This window comes from Camelus bactrianus, chromosome 24 (assembly GCF_048773025.1).
Source record: "Camelus bactrianus isolate YW-2024 breed Bactrian camel chromosome 24, ASM4877302v1, whole genome shotgun sequence".
Lineage (NCBI taxonomy): Eukaryota > Metazoa > Chordata > Mammalia > Artiodactyla > Camelidae > Camelus > Camelus bactrianus.
In genome coordinates, this window is record NC_133562.1 from 1,950,837 (window position 1) to 1,971,008 (window position 20,172).

The 20,172-nt window shown below is 48.1% G+C and overlaps 1 protein-coding gene across 4 annotated transcripts in view; it reads left to right on the forward strand.

Annotated features, from left to right (window-relative positions):
* Positions 1 to 593: 593 nt before the first annotated feature.
* The window catches only part of PPP4R1 (protein phosphatase 4 regulatory subunit 1), a 47,853-nt gene continuing 28,274 nt past the window's right edge, over positions 594 to 20,172 (forward strand). The window contains exons 1-4 of one of the 4 annotated variants that reach the window (XM_074352428.1): positions 594 to 1,002; positions 1,096 to 1,140; positions 17,041 to 17,176; positions 17,968 to 18,074. In XM_074352428.1, the coding sequence (XP_074208529.1) occupies positions 996 to 1,002; positions 1,096 to 1,140; positions 17,041 to 17,176; positions 17,968 to 18,074 (295 nt within the window). In that variant the 5' untranslated portion in view covers positions 594 to 995. Of the gene's footprint in view, positions 1,003 to 1,095; positions 1,141 to 17,040; positions 17,177 to 17,967; positions 18,075 to 20,172 lie in introns of those variants that run through there. The other 3 variants (XM_074352427.1, XM_074352429.1, XM_074352430.1) reach the window with 3 other exon arrangements.

Sequence of the window (20,172 nt, forward strand, 5' to 3'; positions counted from 1 at the left end):
CCAGGACCTTCTGCATGCCAAGCATATGCTCTACCCTACCCCCAAGACCTGATTCCTTAAGGGCATTAAATGTAATAGTCTTTGGTTAAGACCACAGTACATACTATTTACAATTCCCTCTCCTCCCCAAGAGCCCAGACCCCCAACGTGGCATCAATGAAACAAGTCCTTGTTTGGTCGTCTACTGAGGAGGTTACCACTTTGGAGGCCTGGGGTAGACATGGAGGTGGACTGGAGTCAAGGAGCCAGGACGGTGTGAAATGGAGTCAGAAAACCTGGGTTCAGTCCCCACTTTACACTTGGGACTTTGCCTTAATTACTTAACAGAGGGTAAAAACCGGGAATAATACACATAATCTGTGATACACATTTCCGTGGAGCACCTCAAGTGCTGCTAATAATTGCAAGGGGAAGAAAGCTAACGTCAGGCACCGTTCCTCCAGCACCGCGGGGATGTCCAGGAGCCGGTCTCGGTCCCCCACGTTCGCTGACCCCGAGGGGCGGCATCCCCCTCCCCGCTACCACTGGGGGGCGCGCCCCCCCGCGGCGCGGATCTGTACCCGGGGCCGGCGGGGCCCGGCGCGCAGCGGCTTTGTTCCCGGCGGAGGCGGCGCTTCCCCGCCCGGAGGTGGGCCCGAGCCCCGCGCCGAGCTGGCGCCGGTGACCCAATAAAGCGCGCGGGCGGCGCGGCCCCGCCCGGCCCGGCCGGCACACTCCGCGGCTTCCGGCGGCGGCAGCGGGCGCCCAGTCCGCACTCGGCGCAGCCCCGGGGCCGAGCAGCCAGCGCGCCGGCGGGCGGGCCTGAGCGAGCCAGGCGGGAGGCGGAGCGGCGCGCAGAGGGGCGGGGCGCGGCCGCCCGGGTCCGCCCGGCGTCCGGAGCCGCCCCCGGCCCGCCCCCCGCCCGCGGCCCGCCCCTCCCGCGCGCGTCCACCGGCCGCCGCTCGCGCCGCCCCTGGAGCCGGAGCCCGGGCGCGCAGGAGGAGGGGGCGCCCAAGATGGCGGGTACGGGCCCCGCGGCGGGCGGCGGGCGGGGGCGCGGGGCGGGCCGGGCGGCGGGCGGCGGGCTGACTGCCTGTCTTCTCTCCCCTCGGCCAGACCTGTCGCTGCTCCAGGAGGACCTGCAGGAGGACGCGGACGGATGTGAGTGGCGGGGCCTGGCCCGCGGGGCGGCCGGGCGGGCGGGTGCGGAGGCCGCGCTTAGGGAGGGGCGGCGGGGGCTGCGCGGGGGTCGCGGGGCCCCCTCTGCCGTCTCGGGAGCGGCCCGCGGCCTGGGGACGCAGCAAGGCGGGCAGAAGCTGGGAGCGGACCGGGCGGGTCCCGGGGAAGGCGTGTCCGGTCCGGGCGGCCGCGGCCGAGCGGGGACCCCACGCGCCCGCCCCGCGCTCCCCGGGAGCCGACCGGACTGGGAAGGTGGGCGGTGTGACCCAGCGGGGCCGGCCCGGCCCTCCGCGTTTCGTCCGCGCGGAGGCTCGGGATCCGCCAGGCCTCTCCCAGGTCTCGGCCCCAGCTCTCCCGGAGATGGTGAAGTTCTGAGTTGATTCGTTTGCTCGAGGTCAAAAAACCCCACAAAGTTGAACATTGTTTCCAGAATAGTGTCGGAAGGGTATCGCTGGTTCTGTGTGTGCTAACTCGGGCAGGTAACTGGGAAATTGTTCTGGAGCCGAAGTGATAACCGAGGTGCACTCCGCGGTGTATCTGGGGGCACGGCTGCCCGATGCTGAGATTTGCTGTGGCTCATGTCTGGGCGGACGGTTCACAGATGGCTGCAGCCCCGGGTCGCGCCTTTAGATCTGTGTGGTGAATCCTCAGCATCTCTCCTGTGGTCTCCCTTGCTCGAATTAGGCCCAGTTTTTAAATTACTGGGCGTTTTGAGTGAAGTGAGGGGAATTTCCTCTTCAGAAGGATTCTCTAAGAAGAGTAAGTATTCTTAAAGGCGACGGACCATACGTAAACTTGCCTCTAGCGAGGCCTGGCTTTGTTTTCGTTTTTTTAAGTAAAGAGCCCTCTTAAGGGAGGAGTGCTTGCGTGTTGAAGCCTGGCTTTTCCAGTTCATTTAGAGTTTTACCCTAGGACCCTCATCTGCCTACTGGTAAGTTTGAAATGTTAGGCATCTTTTGATTCCCTGCTAAGTTAGGGCTGGAGAGGTGGCTCGGGTGCTTCTCATGCTTATACTTACGTCCAAGGCTTTGTGGGTAGAAGATACATGCCTTCCGCAGGTGTTGAGTGTCCTGAGCAAGACCTTCTGTGTCTTCATTTATGGTCACTTAGGTGCCCTGCACTCTTAAAGGTTAAAGGATGAGCTGTAGTGTCCTTGACCCTTAAGGAGCACAGTGTAGAAGGGAAGGCACACCTGGGAAGAACTCAGCAATGATTTATTCATGACCCTCAAGACTTCTACTGGGCACGCAGGATGTAGCATTGAGAAGGATGGCCACGATCCATGCCCTCTAGTGGTTTACAAGCAGTTTTCACGCAGGTGTGATAATGCAGATGTCAGAGGCACCATAGAACAGTGGTTAATAGACAGGATGCAGGAGCCAGGCTGCTTTGTTCCCGTCTTGGCATCGTCACTGTGGACAGACTCACAAGGCTCACTTAGCCTCTTGATGACTGAGTTTTGTCACTTGTAAATAGGCACGATGAACATTACCCATCTTACAGAGTTGTTTAGTTGTTAACAAAAGTTAACGCATGTGCAGCACCTAGACTATGTACTGGTAAGTAGTGACTGTTACGCGTTTGTTGTCACGAGTAAGGAATGAGGGAATATTGGAGGAAAGTGCACGGAAGGGAGCCTGGGTCTTGAACCTTACACCACTGGCTTTGTATATTTACAAATGCTGCTAATGCTTGCAGTTAGCTTTTTAAAGGTCCCGTTAGTTGCCAGTGCATTTTAATTTAGGATTAAACGAGCCATTTGAAGGTGTAAATAGTCTATTTGCATATTCATAATTTGAAGGCTTTGTTAGAATGATGGCTTATTTTTCTTAGTGGCTACAGTTTTTACAGGTGGGATCTTTACCCAGAATATTTGGAATGAGAGAGCTTGGAACCTGTGGCCAGTAGAAGGACCACTTGGTGTCTGCCGTGGAGGGAGGAGAGATGAGGGGGGCGTCAGGCCAGGGCAGGATGTGGTGAGGGAGTGGAGAAGCTTGTCACATCCTGGAGAAGCTGGGAAGGGACAGGACTAGAGATGGTGGAGACTGGAGCTTGGGCTGCCCTCGCAGCCAGACTGTGTCCTCTGAGCCCATCTTCTGTTGGCAGCACTGGTGCCGGCTGCTCCGGAATCCTCCTGCCCTAGTCCTGCCTCTTGGTCACGCCAGGCCCAAGTCAGCCCTGGAGAGGAGGGGGAAATCAGGATCTGCTCAAGCTCTAGGATTGTGGTTGCCTTTCCAAAATGCGGAGCTAAACTGAGACAGAAGAGAGAGTAAATACCATTGTACACATTGTGAGCAGCCAGGGGTCCTGTGGGAGGACCCGGGCGGGGTCTGGATGCTGAAAGGGGGGCTTTACCAGACCTGCCTAAGGGTCTCAGCTCATGCGTTTAACTTGTGTTAAGCCCTTAGGTCTCTGTGTAGAGTCAGTAGAAAGCGGGTAGGTTGGGGAAGAGGATTGCTCAGAGACCGACCTGACTGGTGCTCATGGAGAAAAAGAGACAAAATCCTAATGTGTCAAAATGGTGCCTTGTGTGTAATTCTCAGAAAAGTAAGTAAATACAATCATCATAAGGTACCATGAGAGTTAAGTTTAGGAGAACAGTGCATTGGAAAAGTGTAAATTTGTGCTTCAAGGCGACACTTCCAATACCGTCTGATGAAACGCACTTTGACTTTCAAAGTGAAAGCAGACAGGTGACGTGCTGTGTGCACAGGCGTGTCAGCAGAGTGACTTCACAGTCGGGTGCACCCTTCCTTTTCTTTGAATGGTGGGAGGCCGCACAGAATTACAGAAAGGCTTTCAGAGAAGGAGATTTTAAATTTCTGTTGTCACTTCTTCAAAGACAGCAATTCTTGAAGTTGCTGGATTTCTGGAAGAGGTGAGATGGGAGTTGAGATACAGTAAGATTGATGAATTGACACTTGTAAAAATAATTTCACTGGGGGGAGTTTGATTAAAATTTTAATTTGTCACAGTAATACGTTGAAGAAAATTGTTTTGAAAGGAAGATAGCATAACACGGGTTTACAGTAGCTCTCACACCCAGCAGTCATGTGACGTGTAGGCGCCAGTGTTCAGACGTTAATAAAGAGGGACTGAGTTATTCTCTCAGGGACAAAACTCCTAAGTACCAGCCAGAATTTTAAGGCCTCCTGATTCTGAATGTCGTATTTTACGTACAACTTACAACATCCAGGCTCGTGTAGGTGACTTACTTGTACCTGTGCGTAGGTTAACCTCCAAGTTCCACAAGGCTTAGCTTGACTCGGAGAGGGGATTCGAACGAGGCTCGGGTGCAGAGGAGTTGACTTAGCTGTGCGTTAGCTCCTTGTGGAGCTGTCACCTGCGGGACGTGGAAGGGCTTCAGGAGCTGTGTTGCGGAACATCCGTAGCACAGGCTTTTTCTTGTTACAGTTTTGGAATCCTTTCATGCTGTACTGTTCTTCAGGTTTGAGGGCACTGCTGAAATAGTGAATTAACGATGTATCTGGAAGAAATTGGGTGTAACTGCCCGGATTGTGCTCCTTTCAGAGAGTCTCTGGGCCCTCCACGACTTTTGAAAACTGGGTTTGATAAGCTTCTTAGAGCCACCTGGGGAGGTGAGACCTGCAACATTGGGGCTGTACCCCGTGGTGGCCAAGGAATCAGTCAGAACCCCAGGAAGTTGCCCTTGGAAGTCTTCATAGTTAGACATGTTGTTAAATAGGGACTTGGGAGAGTGAGTCATGGGACTTGTAGCATGTTCGGATTGCTACCAGCAAGACTGGACAGGCGGAATCTTTCTTTGCAGGCAGCATAGTTGGTGTCCTAGAAAAGAGTGCTTCACAATGGCCCTGGTGGTGCCCGCATGCATACAGAATCAGTTAATGATGCCTTGGGTCACAACTCCCCGTACTGAATTTCTTTAAGAAAAAGGGAGAGTCCTCTGTAAGTATGCATGTCCGCTGCGTGGGCTTGTAGCTGCGTGACTCGGGGGAACAGCAGACACCTCAGTGCCTCAGGTTGCTTTGTCCTGCCTGCCTGTGGAGGAGAGCTGGCCCTGGCTGGGGAAAGGTCACTAGTTTGTTGATCATGGTTTCATTTCTGATCCTTTTGTGAGAGTTCCTCCTCTCATCAAAACAGAGAATGTATAATTGTTGATTGGGCTATTGTTACTTCACCCCTGTATTTGCCTTATATTCTGGAATTTCGGATTTTCCTCTCTTGATGACAAATAATTTTTGCCATCCGCTTCATGACAGGGTGGGCAGTTCCTGCACTTGAGTTAGGGCGTGGTTTTGCTTTTAACTTGGCTCTGAAAATAAAACTAACATAACATTTTGGGAAGAAGGGAGGGTGGCCCCTGTGGGATTCGGGCATTGGTTGAAAAGGCCGTGCTCCCTGGACCTTTTCGGGGGCTTCTGCACAGACTTCCTGGGGTCCCCCCTCCTTGTCCATCCCCTGACTCTCCTAAGTCAGTCTCCTTAGTCCTCTTCTCTGTGGCTTTTGGAGCAGATGCGTTTTCTGGCCTGGCCCAGTTGATGCCAGTTGGGTCGGTGTTGGGTCGCCTGTCGTGCTACAGTTCTGGGGTACATCCCAGTGTGGGTTTGCATTGGGAAAAGAGCTCTGCCCCACCACCCTCTGGACCAGGGTTCACCGTGTGACCCTGCGCAAGTTACTTTACTTTTCTGAGAGGTTCTGTCTTTAAAACATTGGTGGGCTTGGGGTTGTTGTCAGTGTTCGGCTGTTGCAGAACAGATCTGTGTGCTTGTGTATGTTCTTTCTCTTGGGTGTAGACCTGAGAGTGGTGTGGCTGTGTAGCTTTTTAAAAAGCACCAGACTTTCCAGAGTGGCTGGAGGTTTCATGGTCCTGCCAGCAGTGGGTCAGAGTCCAGGTCCTCCAACCTTTGCCAACACTTGGTGTGGGCGGGCTTCATTTTAGCTCATCTAGTATGTGTGTTTTTCTTTGAGGTTTGAATTTACATTTCCTTAAAGATGGATAATGCTCATCTTTTTCTGTGCTCATTTATCATCTGTATGTCTTCTTTGGTCAAGTGTCTGTTCAGACCTTTTGCCCGTTTTTAAATTGTGTTATTTGTTTTCTTGCTAAGTTTAGAGAGTTCTTTATATATTCCAGATAACTGATCCTTTCTCAGATAGGTGATTTGCAAATATTATTTTCCATTCTTTGACTTTCTTTTCATTGTCCTAGTAGTGTGTTTCGAAGAGCGGAAGTTCTGAATTTTGATGTTCTGTTCATTTTTTTCTGCAGATGCCCTTTTCTCAGGTTGAGAAAGCTCCCTGAGTTGACTGAGACCTTTCTTGAAGTTAGGAATGAGTGTTGGATTTTGTGTCAAATGCTTTTTCTGCGTTTATGATTTTTTTTCTTTTTCAGTTTTTTAATTCAATAAATTACATTGATTTTTTTTTAAGTCAGTACTTTTTTTTAATGGGAAATTTCAGAAATACACAAAAGCAAATGAGCCACCATACACACACCACTTAGTGTCAACTTCCATTTATCCGCTCTAACACCTGAACTTCTGTGGGGCAGGAGAACACAATCAGAGTACTTTAGAGACATCTCAGGGGTCACTTATTTTAACGATAAATATTTCCCAAGGCATATAACTGAAGTGTGATGTTCTAATCTGTGAATGGAAGGCCATCTAAGATTCTTGCAAAGTCTGGCCATTTATGAAAGTTTAAGTGATTAAATTCTTGAGACCTTTTCCTTGCTTGTGCTACTATAATAAAGTCCGTGTGTGTAATTACTAAATTCACTTTTCTCTTAATGTTGCTTAATTCAGATTAAGAGAAGCAGCATCTAGCTCGTTACCACGCTAAGCACGTTTCACCCTTTCAGCTCAGCCTCAATGTAACACAAGACCGTTGGTAAATAGAAGTTGGGTTTTATATATTAAATTGGTTTGCTGTGTCATCTAGAGGGTCACGTGAACTTTAAAAATGTGAGTTGTACTGTGCCTCTGGGGAGCCATCGATTCCAGAATTACAGGAATCAGGAGCCAGAGGACATGATATAGTCATCCTTTTCATGAAGCATGAAACTGTTTGGGCCCAAGGACCTACGGATAAAGATGGCTTGGAGGCAGAGGCTGGAGTACAATTCAGACTGGTTAGATTTTAATGTTCTTTTTCAAGATATCATCTGACATAGCTCTTTAACTCACTGCAGAAGGGCAGAAGGGAAGTGGGATGAATTTCTAGATTTTGTTCATTTTTAAAATCACCACTTGTTGTCATACTGTGTGTCAGGCAGTGTGCTGTAAGTTGACTCATACTAGTCCCCTGTGAGGTTGGCAGTCCCACAAATTTACGGCCAACCGGATGAGGCTTAATCTAAACAGTTACTCACGCAGTTACCCCTCTTGCAAGTGTTAGGTTAAACTTAGAGTTGTCCCACACAGGCTTGATTAGTCTATTGCTCTGTGTTACTGTGCTCTCACTGCCTTCCAGGGTCAGCCTCCTTTAATTTACGTCCTATTTCGGTTGTTTACCCTCCTCAAGGTTCTGGAGGATATGAGGGTAACAGCACGTTCCAAGCATCTGGTGGGTAAAGTAATTCCGTCTAGGGTAGCTCCTGTCGTGGGAACATTAGAAGCAAAACAGATGCTTTTGCTTTGTGTTTTAAAACACTGATGTATCGGGAAGCCAGTCACTGGACTGAAAGTGGCTGAGAACGTTAATTTAATCTGGTGTTTTTGTTCCTGTCGCTACCTAATTACTGAGTGCAGAGTCCAAGAGCTTACTGCTGAATTTATACTTAAATTTATATACTGCATTGAGTTTATATTCAAAGTCAGATTTGATATAAATCGCTTTCACAACTTAGTTTTTGGTAGAAATAACTTAGACTTCAGATAAATTCAGTACTTCACTTCTAGGGGATTTGTGTTAATTTGGACCTGGATTAGCTCAAATTCAATATTTGGGTTACCTGTAGAAAAAAGAGTTACTAATCAAAGTAATCGGGTAAATAAGACTGTAAGGAAGGTGTTTGCTCTCTGGAGGGACAAACAGCACATATATAATGTATGGGAGTCCACGCCTGCAGGTGCCCTGATACGCTGCATCTCTGCCTGTCCAGTGCCGGGTAGAAAACATGATCTTGGTGACTAATTTGAAAGTAGGTAAACACACAACTGCCCCTTTTATGTGCGTATATACTTTGGGGAAATGGTTTTTGAACTATTCATAGAGTGAACTTTAGCAAATTATTCCTGCTTAAGTTCAGTTGTGAAATTAAATATACTGTAGGACGGTTTTACACTTATTAGTAAAGACCATTTCTAAGAATTTAAACTTAATACTTATGTTTGAAGAAAAGAGTTCTGATAAGCGTTCTTAGTTTGTCACAGGAACAGACTGAAACCCGGCCTACCAGTCGCTTGAGCCGCGCCTGCAGGTCTGTTCCTTGTCTCTGCCTGTTAGTTTTCCCCCAGGCAGTGACTTGTGTTCCTGCTGGTCACTAGAGCCGGGGCTGCAAGTCCCCGTGCAGGGCTGACAGTGAGCATGCCACAAGCTGTGGGCCCCGTGGGCCCCCTTGCCGCTCCTCACCTCTGCCGTGCTGGTGAAGCAGCCGGAGGGGCGAGCGACACAGCTGATGCTCAGGCCAAATGTGTGCAGTAACACCGGTTACCAGGACACAGCGGAGCGGGGGTGGGGGGGGGCGCTTTACCTGCCGGCCACACGCGGCCGGTGGCCTGTGCGGGGCCCCAAGTCCAGGGCTGAGACGTGGGTGTTCTTCACCTGGAGCAGAGAGCTCGGCACACGGTGGGCCTTCAGTGACCGCGTGCTGAGATGAATCTTGCTTTTCAGGCCAACCTAAATAAGGCCATAAGCCTATTTGGAGTCAAATAATGAAATAATTTGTTTGAATTAAACATGATACTTGAAAACTTTCAGACTAACCATAAGTCTCACAGTGTCATAGTTCATTCTCCTAAGTCTTTACCTGCATTCAACATTGAACGTTCTGCCGATTTGCTCTGTTTTTCTCCGAACAGTTACAGTTACAGACACGCACAGGATGTAATGTATACATTACTCTTAGTCGTCTTTGTTGCACCTTTGTAAGAAGTTGTATAGATCATGACCGCAGCCTGTATCTCCTGAGAGCCAGGCTGCTCTCAGTCAGCATCTAATCCAGAAAATGTAACATTGATACGAATCAGGTATATAATACGTAGTTTGTGTTCACATTTCATCAGTTGTCCACTAATGTCCTTTATAGCAACCGTCTTGCCAATCCAGGCTGCATTTAGTTGTCATGTCTCTTCAGTTTGGAACAACTTCACAGCCTTTATCTTTCATGATACTGCTATTTTTGAAGAGAAAATTTGGCCTTATCTTTTCCCTCACTCAATTCAGGTTATGCTTTTCGGGTGGGGGCAGGAGTGCTGTGTGAGGAATGCTGTGATTTTCTCAGTGCTTCATCTCACAGGGCCCCTGATGTCAGGCCTCCATTACTGGTGGTGGTTAATTTAATTTTAACCACTTGGTTAAGGTGTGATGTCTCCACTTAAAGACTCTTTTTCAATTCACTTTTGTTGTTAGCAAGGGAAATAATTTGACACTGGGAAATACCCCATTCCCAGACATTCACCCCTGCGTATCAGTGAGTTGATGATTCTTACCTGAATCGGTTCCATTTCCTTCCTGGCTTTCTGCTCTAAGGACCAGCTCACCCTTCTGTTTGTTGGTTTTATTTGTTAAAATATCATCTTAAAGCCCCAAATGTTAAGGTAACTCATAAAAATGATTAAATGTCTATGATCTGTCTTGTTATCTTTGGTTTTCTAGGATGTGAAGACTTGGGCACATTTAGTGTGACCTTAGCACTAATGAGGGAAACACTGTAGAAGGACCATTAGCTTTTTCCTGTTTTAGAGGATTTTACTAGAGGCGGCATGGAGAATGGTAGGATGTTAAGTCAAGCCCAGCAAAAGTCAGTTGTACAAAGTAATCAGCTCTCAAGGATATTAATGTGCTGATGGACCTTGGGAGAGTCTGAGGAAGGAGAAAGTACCCTTAAGACCCCTGTGCCCTCAGGCAGCTTTCTGGGCTGCCTTTTCCTGAACAGGTTTTAATGAGTTCGCATCCTTCAGGAGAAGCATAAGACCCTGTTTTTGTTTGTTTGCTTTTTTAGGTAGTAAAAGGATTATCAAGACAGACTTTGTCTTCAGGGAATTCATGTGTTTGGGGTGGGGAGAGGGAGATAAAGTGAGAAAAAGAAGAAAAGGTAACTCAAACACTGCCTTGTCTGGTCTGCGCCCAGGCCCCAGGCTGGAGGGGGGTTCATGGGAGGGAGAGACCTGGATTACAGTCGGAAATGCGCCCTGGGTGGCGTTCGTAAGCAGGTGAACTGAAACGGAGGAGAGGCAAGGCAGGCAGAAGTGGGGTGGTAGAATCAGGAGAGCTCTGAGCGCAGAGGGGTTTTGTTGACGTCATAAGTGGATGGCAAGGATTTGACCAGCAGTGCCACTGATTTCGTTGAACTTCCAACTTACGTGTCAAAAATTTTTTAATTATTTTTAATGAGTTTATCAGTCTTTCCGTTTTTTTTTTTTTTTTTTAAGCAAAGAATTGAGTGAATACCTGAGTACTGCAGTCTTTAGAGAGTTGATCGCAACATTTCCATCAGTATTTCAAGGGTCCCTTTGCTTAGCATGGGGCGTTTTCCGCCTGGGGGCAGCGCAGCCTTGAGTTAGTGGGAGGCGGGCCGTTGTGAAAGGCAGAGCCTTAGCCAACCCTCAGGCCCACTTTGTGGTGGGGAGTTCCTGGGAGTTGGTCCAGGACATCCCTCAAAGTTACACGCCTGCTTTATTGGAAAGTCTCTTGTACCTGGTGGGGTTCAAGCACCCCGGTTTTCTCTGAGCAGGAGACACCAGAGCCTCTGAGCTGGGGAGTTGGACACTGAGGGGTGGTGGTGTGGGCTACTTCAAGGAGGTAGAATTTACAGTTCTTAGCAACTGGTTAGAAATGGGACAAGAAAGGTACTTTAAAAAGTGACTGAGGACCTCATGTCAGAGAGCTCAAGGTCACGGGGAAATGATGGTAGTTAGAAAGTCATGGGAGGAGCTGAGTTTCTATAAGATTAGCTTGGACACTTTAATTTTCAGATCACATGTGACCCGGAGGTGGAGGCTCTAGGAAGCACCTGCAGACCCGGATACGTGGGGATTCGAGCAGGAGAGCGTGGGGGTCGTTTGCGGTGTAAGGGGTGCTGGAGGCCGCGGATCGTTGACGGGGGGAGAGGTGTGTGTGTAGTGTGTATGTGAGGACGGCAGTGGAGGGGAACTCCCTGCACAGAAGGGACAGAAGGAAGCAGGCAAGAATAGTCTGAGATAGAAAATACCCAGGACTGAGTGTGTACTTCCAGAGAACCCATGGAAAGAGAATTTCAGAGGAGGAGGTTGGGATGGGGGGATGAAGTCAGCCCCGTCAGAGGCTGTGGAGGAGTAAGACAGTAGATCTGGAAGGGCCTCTAGCTTTGGCAGAGTATCCCTAATCTTTGCAAAGTGTCACCAGAGTGGAAGAGAAACAGGACAGACTATCTGTCTCAACGAGGAGGTGGACTTCAGCTTTAAGGAGTCTGATGAAAAGCCATTACAGAGACTAACAAGCTGAAGTCCCGGACTCGGTGTTGGGAACAGCCTGTGTGGTCAGGACGGCCCCGTGTGTCCTGTGTCGCTCATCAGGTGTGGAGTACATTTGAGTCTCAGAGCTGTGTCTTCCCTCCACCGTCAGCACCTCATCTGTGCACTGGCGTCCTGGATGGGGTGGACGTTGGGCCACGGTGGCAGGTCTGTAGACGGGGTGGGCAGGCACTCTGCTCGAGCAGGGCTGTGGTTGTGGGGCAGCGGGCAGTCACGTGCTCCGCCCAGATCCTGCTGTTGTCCTCGTGGCTGTGGGCACTTTCCTTTCCCTGACTTGGCATCAAATGCATGTGTGGTAGTAAGGACGAGAGGAAGGTTACTTTTTGAGGGTAGTTCAAAGGACTTGGAATAGAGATTTGGAGTGTCTGAGACAATTGTAAGTTTTAAGAATAGTAAATTCAAAAGTCCTGCTGAGTGAGCAAGAAACTAGCATGAATCTGTAGTCTGGGCATCGTCAGCGGGGGAGGAGAGGCTGTGGTGCGGATGCAGGTAGCTGGATTCGAATGTTTACTCCCGAGGGGCCAGCTTCTGCCTCTTCCCCGCCCCCACCGCCCGCTGGGACAGCAGTGTGATGGGAAGTGGAATGAGGTGAGGCCAGGCTGTTGCCCTGGGGATGCTACCTGGAGACCAAGAGGTGGTTCGGCTTGGAAAAGACATCACCATCTTTGCTTCTCTCTTAATTGAAAATACAATTGATGGTTTTTAGTTAATGATCATTTAAATCACATTTCATTATAACATAGTTGTATAAGTATGTTCACTGCCTGGAATTGTCCGTTGTTCAAAGGAGATAACTGTTGAATTTGTCGCTGCTTAGAAAATCTGAAATGCCATCCCCAGTTACAGGGCGGCAGTGCGACTTGAACTGCCAGGGGAGAGGAGTCTGCAAATGTAGTAATGGTACTCTAAAAGTTAGAGGGCTGAGTTGACTGTGACTGGTCCCCCACCCCTTCCGTATGAGCCGTGTGCCCCACACGTACTGAGTCACTTGTCTTCTTCTCCACATGGCTGGGGTTCCTCGACTCCCTGTCGTTGGGATTGGCCGCTTGCAGTGCCCTCTCCTGCCCGCCGTCCTGCCCGGCAAACCTCAGTGTGTCTCCCCAGAATCAGCTTGACTTTGAAGGCTGCTCTCACCAGGGCCAAGCTGGAAGCTCACTGCTAATCACGTCTTGTGTGTGTGCTCTTACTGCACGTGCCTTTTCTTAGGGGGGTGTTCATGTCCATGCATGTGTGCACACATGTGTACGTGTACAGTGACGTGTGCACACTTCTTGTCTGCCTGGCACTCACATCGTGTGTGCTGTGCTACGTACCAGTTGAATGAAGTGAATGAAAACATTTAAAAACACAGGAAAACCACACTGAGATTCTGTATCAGAAACCAGTGAGTTGTGGGGTAAGGGAACATTGATGCACTTGCTTGACACCGTGTTAGATGTCTTACCTTCGCATGTGTGTCTTCAAGTTTTGACAACAAACAAGTATCTCACAGATGAGGAAATGAAGCCACGTTAACTACATACGTGCCTTAAGTCCACATAGATGGTGCACGTGGAGCAGAGCACGACGGTGAACCCAGATCTGTGTGACTTGAAAGAACCTCTGCCCTCTTCCCAGCACTTTTGCTGACGCTGGTGATTAAATCAACCATCCTCAAGTTTTCAGATTAGTCCAACTTCTAAACTTTTCCGTTTTATACAGTTTTCATTAAATTTAAAACAGCTGAAAACTGGGGGGAGGTGGTTTCTGCTGGTGCAGGTGCAGGTGCAGGGGGAGCAGACTGCAGGGGTGACTGGTGCTCCGTGTGTCTCAGCTGGTGCAGAGGGAAGTACGCAGTTTATAAGTAACGGAGGTAAATGTCTTTGTTTTATTGTTTCTTTCTCTTGTCCTCTTTTCCTTGATGTCCTCTGTGTTTGCGTGTGACGCTTTCGACTCTTTTGTCATGATTTGAAACTAGAAGGGCCGGAGTCTGATTTATGTTCAGGGCCCTTGAGACTGGATGGATTGACTGACCCGTAAAGACAGGGCTTCAGTTTGTATCCTAGGTTTCTGTTCCAATCAGGAACTCTGTTCAGTTAGGAGTCACTATAAACCATACTTTTTGTTAAAAGATACATCATTTAGCTCTTCCCGGAAGTTTTTGCTTTATAATTAAGTACCAGGTCTTGGAGAATGAAGGTCGCCTACGTCAGGATGGGAATTCTGCCTCGTGTTGACCTTTCAGATCATCTTCCTTTTGCTTTTCCATCCTGCTCCCCCTTCAGCCACCTGGGACAGTAGATTTACAGGAGAAGAGGGAACATTGAAACAAGGGAACACAGGTACAATTTGAGAAAACATTTCAGAGTAATTAATCACTGCCTTTGGTCATTTTGAAATTTCACATAATGTTAAAAGCTGACTTGATTTTTTTCACTTCATCAGTGAGTTTTAAAGCTGTGAACACTGTTAGGGGCTGTTGCTGCCATAATCCCAAGAATCCAGAGTTCAGGGAGCGATTTAGAAAGGAAGGCACAGGTTGGGTGCAGGGAGGGTGGTGGGCGGTCTGTCCCATTTCTAGTAATAGCCTTGTCGTCGTCTGTTCTGTCTGATAATAAAGTAGCCGCTCCAGCTTCCTTATGCTTGCTGTTTCATGTTTGTTTGTTTGTTTGTTTGTTTTTTATGCTTTTCAATCTGTTGATTGAAAATTTGACTTTAAAGGTATGTTTCTGGTAGGCAGACTGCAGTTGAATGTTACCTTGTTATTAGTTTGGGAATCTCTACCTTTTTACTTAAATGTTTAGTCCATTTATACATAATATAATTATTGATCTGGTTGCTTGTTTCTTCTTGTCTCTTTTTTTCCCCCTCTGTTGCTCCTTTCCTGGCTTTCTTTGGGGTTAACTGAATATTTTTTTAGTATTCCATTTTAATTCTCTGTTGGTTTTCTAGCTGTCCTTTCTGACATGTTTAAGATTACTCCTGAGGACTGTAATTTGCACCTTTAATTTACCATGACCTATTTAAAGTTAATGTACTACTTTGCATGAGCTACAGGATCCTTAGAGCAGTGCAGCTGCGTTTACTCCCTCTGTTCTGTCTACCTTATCTAAGGATGTTACTGACTGGACCATCACTCATGTTGCAGGGTTTTTTTTCCCTTAGTGGTAATACTTTTTCTATTGATTATTTTTGTGTTTTTCCTTCTTATAATGTGGGGGGGTGCATTTGGATGACTGGGTAAGACTAAGTGTGCCATCTGTAGCCATGATAATCATATCCTTGCCACTTCCATAAAGATGAAATCCAAACCCATTGGTCCAATCAAGAATTGATGAGGAAAGCTTGAATTCGAAGAGGATGATTCAGGCCAGAATGATTCCACAGGTATGGCAGGAGGCTGCAGGTCTGGGAAACAGAAGTGCTCCCTTGTCCCCAGTGCCTCTGTCCTTCTGTGTAGGCATCATTGGCAACCGTGATTGATAGACTGGTGCCGTAAGTGGAAGCAAAATACAGTTTGTCACCCTCTCAGCGTGTGTGTCTCAGATACTGTGGTTCAACAGCCTGCACTGAGCTACTTGGGGCTGTTTACCAAAAATCATCACTCCTGGACCTCACTCCAAACCTGCACGACCAGGGTCTGAATAGGAGATCTGGGGCCTGCGTTTTAGGGTAAGTGCTCCAGGCTTGTCTCAAACGCAGCAGTATCTGGCTCTCATTGCTCTCAGGCTCTTCCCTGCGGCCCCTGACTTTCTGTGGACCGGACTCAATGCTATTAATGTTTATCTTTAAGATGAACAAGTGTGAGGCTGATGAAACAGTTTGGTCATAGTCATAGAATTCTAGAGCCTGCATACAGGTGCCTTTGAGGTCACAGTCTTAGGTTACAAAGGAGGAAACAGGCCAGATGAGAGTGTCTGAGTGGTTTTTACAACTCTTTGGCTCATAATATGTAAGGTACTTTGCTATGAATTGTGGATCAGAGTAACACGTGAAAGCTTTTCGGTACTGTGTAAGTGAATTTTTTCGTGTTAGGTGTTACTTTTAATCCAGTTTAACAGTCTCTGCCCTTTAATTGGGGTCTTTAGCCCCTTTGCACTTGGTGTGGTTACTGGTGTGGTTTGGTTTTCCTTCCTCTGCGAGCTGCTTCCCACCTGCCCCAGCTCTTCTTCCTTTTATCTTCTCCTGCCCCCTTTTGGATTGAATATTTTTTATGATTCCATTTTCGGCCTTTTTGGCTTGCTGTGTGTTGGCGGGTTTTAGACGTGTAGCCGTTGCTGTGGAGTTTACAGTTAGCGTGCCCCTCTGATTGTTGCCGTCTGTGTGTGCGAGAACTTGAGGACGATATGCTCCGCTCTTTCTCTGCCCTTGTGCTATTGTAGTTACACGTTTTACCCTCTCACGTGTTATAAACCGCACAGGGCATTCTTCGCCTCTTTATTTTACAGTACATCATTTTCTTTAAATAGTCAATTATCTCTTAGAGATGTCTGTTAAATAGGAAGAGGCTTTTGTGTTTCCGCAGACGTCTCCGTTTCTGACGGTCTTCGTCCCTTTGTGCAGATCCTGACTTCCGTCTGGTATCACTTTCGTTTTGCTTGAAAGACTTCCTTTCGTATTTCTTGTAGTGCAGGTCTGCTGCTGGTGATGGTTGCCAGCTTTTGTATGTCAGAGAGAGTCTTTATTTCACCTTTGTGTTTGAAAGACATGAATTTCAAAGATACTTGAGCGCTTTCTGTTCACTGGATGTAGAGGTGTGGGTTGACCTCTTTCCTTTCAGTCCTTTAAAGATGCTGCTCTCTTGTCTCTAGCTTGTGTTCCTTCTGGTGAGAAGTCTGTGTAATTCTTGTCTTGGTCCCTCTGTCTGTATATAAAGAGAATTGTTCTCTGCGTTGCAGAATTTACTGTCAGCGTTTGGCACTTGACTTGTTGACAAGGTGTTGGTGTTCTGTTGGATATGTGAGCATTCAGGTCCCTGCCACCCCTCTGTTCTGATGCCTCCGTTCTCTGAGCCCCGTGACTGAATTTCTGCCCCCGGTGCTTCCGGGGGCAGTTGGAACATGTCTGTAGGAGAAGGAGAGGGCACGTCCTCAGGCACCCGTGGCCTCTGGGCTGGTTCTGAGTCTCCTGTGCATGCTGGTACCACTCGAGACGCATCAGAGGGCCGTTGGCTTCTGCTGCGGCAGGCACGGGGCAGCGCTTGGTCTCCCAGTGTTACGAGGAGTGTTTCTAATGTCTCTGATAGTTGGTGTGGATGCCTGCAGCTCAGAGTCTGATGTGGTTGTTGTACCTTCAGCCCTGGACTTTGTCTCACAAGATGAAATGTTGACGCCGCTGGGGAGGTTGGACAAGTATGCTGCGAGCGACAACGTGTTTAACAGGTACGTGCACGTCCCCGTCGTTAAAGGGGAAGCAGAGGGAGGGTTTATGACCAGAGTTACAGGAGGGAAGATAAAAGGACCCAGGTTACGGGTGCCCCCGGGCCGCCAGCTGTCCCTGAGCACGGCTGCCGGTCCCGCTGTCTGTGCCCCGGTCCTGGTGAGCCAGCTGCGCTGCTTCTCGGCTTTTCCGCAAAACAAACCCAAGAAACACTGTCTTTTTGTTGTTAGGCATGATCCTGACAGTCACATAAGGTGCCTGCCGAGGAGTCTGATTCTTCCAGCAGATGGTGCTGTCTGCCTACTGTGCGCGGGCGGCCGCCAGGGCCCCAGCGGCAACTGGGCCCAGGCTCTTCCTAATGCGCTGTTTACCCAGCTGTGTCCCCAGACCCCATATGACACTTTCCTGGGAAACCTTGGTCTTTGCTTAAATGTTTTGCGTAGACATGTATAAAACTCAGTGACTAAAATATGTCAAGATAATGTTTTATATAATGAAGAATAGAGATATTTTTCCATTATGACAATTAAAGGTAGCTATTTGAAACACATTTTCAATGACCTTAGATATTTGTCAGATAGTTGAAGAATATTTTGGTAAATATTCACTCTCATCTTGTTAAAATAAAGTCCACACTGGCATTTGTCATGTAGGAAATTAGTGACTTAATTTTTCCTTAATGTATTTTATAATAACACATTTCTTGTAAACTAATATGGATTCTGCCCTTTCAAATGCCAAATGTTAGCTGTCGAAGTCACTGAACACCATGTCATTTTCTTTTCCTGTGTAGACAAATGGTGGCCCGGAGTTTGCTGGATACACTGAGGGAAGTCTGCGATGATGAAAGAGATTGTATTGCCGTTTTGGAAAGAATTAGCAGATTAGCTGATGACTCAGGTATATATTTATGTGGAGAAAGGTTTCTTTTACTGAATTCATGTTTCTAAAACCTACTGAAAAACCTAGTGTGACATGAGATCTCTTTAAAAGATTTCCTAAGAGAATCATCAAACCTATCAGTAAGAAGAAAATAAGAACCTGTTACTAAGGCCTGCGCATTCTGCAGCAGGCCCACTCAGCTTAAGTCTGGAAATTTCTCATCAGAAAAGTCTAAGAACGTTGTTTTGCATCATGTACATTAATAGTATTTTAGGATTGATAAAAACCTTGAAAATAATTTTGAATAAATTAAAAAGGATGGAGTGGGCTGTAAGGTTCTTAGGTGAATGTCAGATGCATTACTTGTATTAAAAAAAAGTTAACCACCCCTTGTAACACCAAAGCTGCCTTGTGTGTGAAGTGGAGGTAAGTGGAGAGTCTGCTTAAGGAAGAGGTGAACTTGATTTGATGCTTAGAATACAGTTTATTAAGTTTTTTTTAAAGAATATTTTTATTGTGGTAAAACACACATAAAATTTACCATTTTAACCTAATACTTTATTAAGCATATTTTTGTATTTGACTTTAGAAACAATCAAAAATAATTTTTTTAATTCATGATCTCTTTATTAAAATGTTTTTCAGTTTCCATCAAACTTTTTGGCATATCAGCAGTTCTCATCTTAAGTTTTAGATGAGTTCATCTTTTGGTAACTCCCTTTTCTGGGACTGTGTTTACTATTTACATAAGCTTTAAATATTTTTATCACCTTGTAGAAGACACCGTCTGTAAGCGTACTGATGTTCTGTCTCGCTGTGATGGTCTGTGTTCATAGCTGCTCGCGTCTGTGCTGCTTCCAGAGCGGTTTGGATGGTGACCTTACCCACCGTCTGTTTCGGTCTGGCAGAGGCAGACACGTCACCTTCCACTTCCGGCACTGTTGAGCCCATTGCGCTTACCCCTTTGTTAGGAGAGACTTATTCTTTAAGGAGGAATTTGTATTTGTTTTCTTCTACCTGTTTACCAACTATAGTGCTGTTCCTTCTATCTGTATATTCTGTGTGTGGTTTTAAATATGTTCCTAAGTTGAGTTTCTGATAAGTATCTCTATCGACATTTACACTTGCACTTTGTTCAGTAAACATAAAACAGTGCATACTTGACGCAAGGTTCTGGGTTACATGCTAGAACTATTACTAAGACGAGGAAGAACTCTTGTCATCAAATTAAGTAACGAATGCAGCCGACACACTAACGTTAAGTTGTCACGGGAGGATTGGCTGGCTTCAGAGTCAGGGAGTTGGAGTTGGTTTGGTGGGGACCGTGGGGGTGGAGGGCCGGGGTACTCGCAGAGGGGAGGACAGGCCAGAGGTGGGTCCGCAGTGGGTTAACTGTGCCTGCCGGGAGAGAGGAGACTGCAGTGGGGCGGCTGCGGAGGTTCCCACGGCCCCCGCGCCCGGGAGCTCGCACTTCTGTGAGTGAGAGCAGAGCAGCAGCGGGGGTGACGGAGGGCCAGCTGGGGCGACGCCATGGCTGCCGTGTGCTCGGAGGGAGCCAGCGAAGAGGGCCGGCCGGCCGCGGTGGTCGGGAACGCCGCTGAAACCGCCGCGGCTTGAACTTATAATGTGTGGAACCCCCTCCCAAACCAGCAAGGCGCTTAGAACCCTGCACGCTGCCTTTTCTGTTTCAGCTTTCACCTGTGTTCCTTTGTTCCCCTGAATTTGTTCGTCTTTTGGAGGTGGCTGTACAGCGAGCGCTTGTGCAGACTCGCCGCTGAGTCTGTCCCCGTGCCCCGCGTTGGTGGGCCTCTTGCCTAGCCCTTCTGCCCCCCCCGCCCCGCCCCCCCCCCGCCACAGGAACACGGATTGCTGGGGGTCTGGGAGTGGCGCGCCCTTTCCTTTGTCTGCAGATGTTTCAGTTTCCCCATTACTTTTTTTGCGGGGAGAGGTAGTTAGGTTTACGTGTTTATTTTTGGAGGAGGGACTGGGGACGGAACCCAGGACTCCGTGCATGCTGAGGACGTGCTCCAGCCCTGAGCTGTGCCCTGCCCCGCACCGTTACTGTCAAGTGAGCACGTAGCCGAGTGGGACGATCTAGCTGGCACTGTTGTGCTTA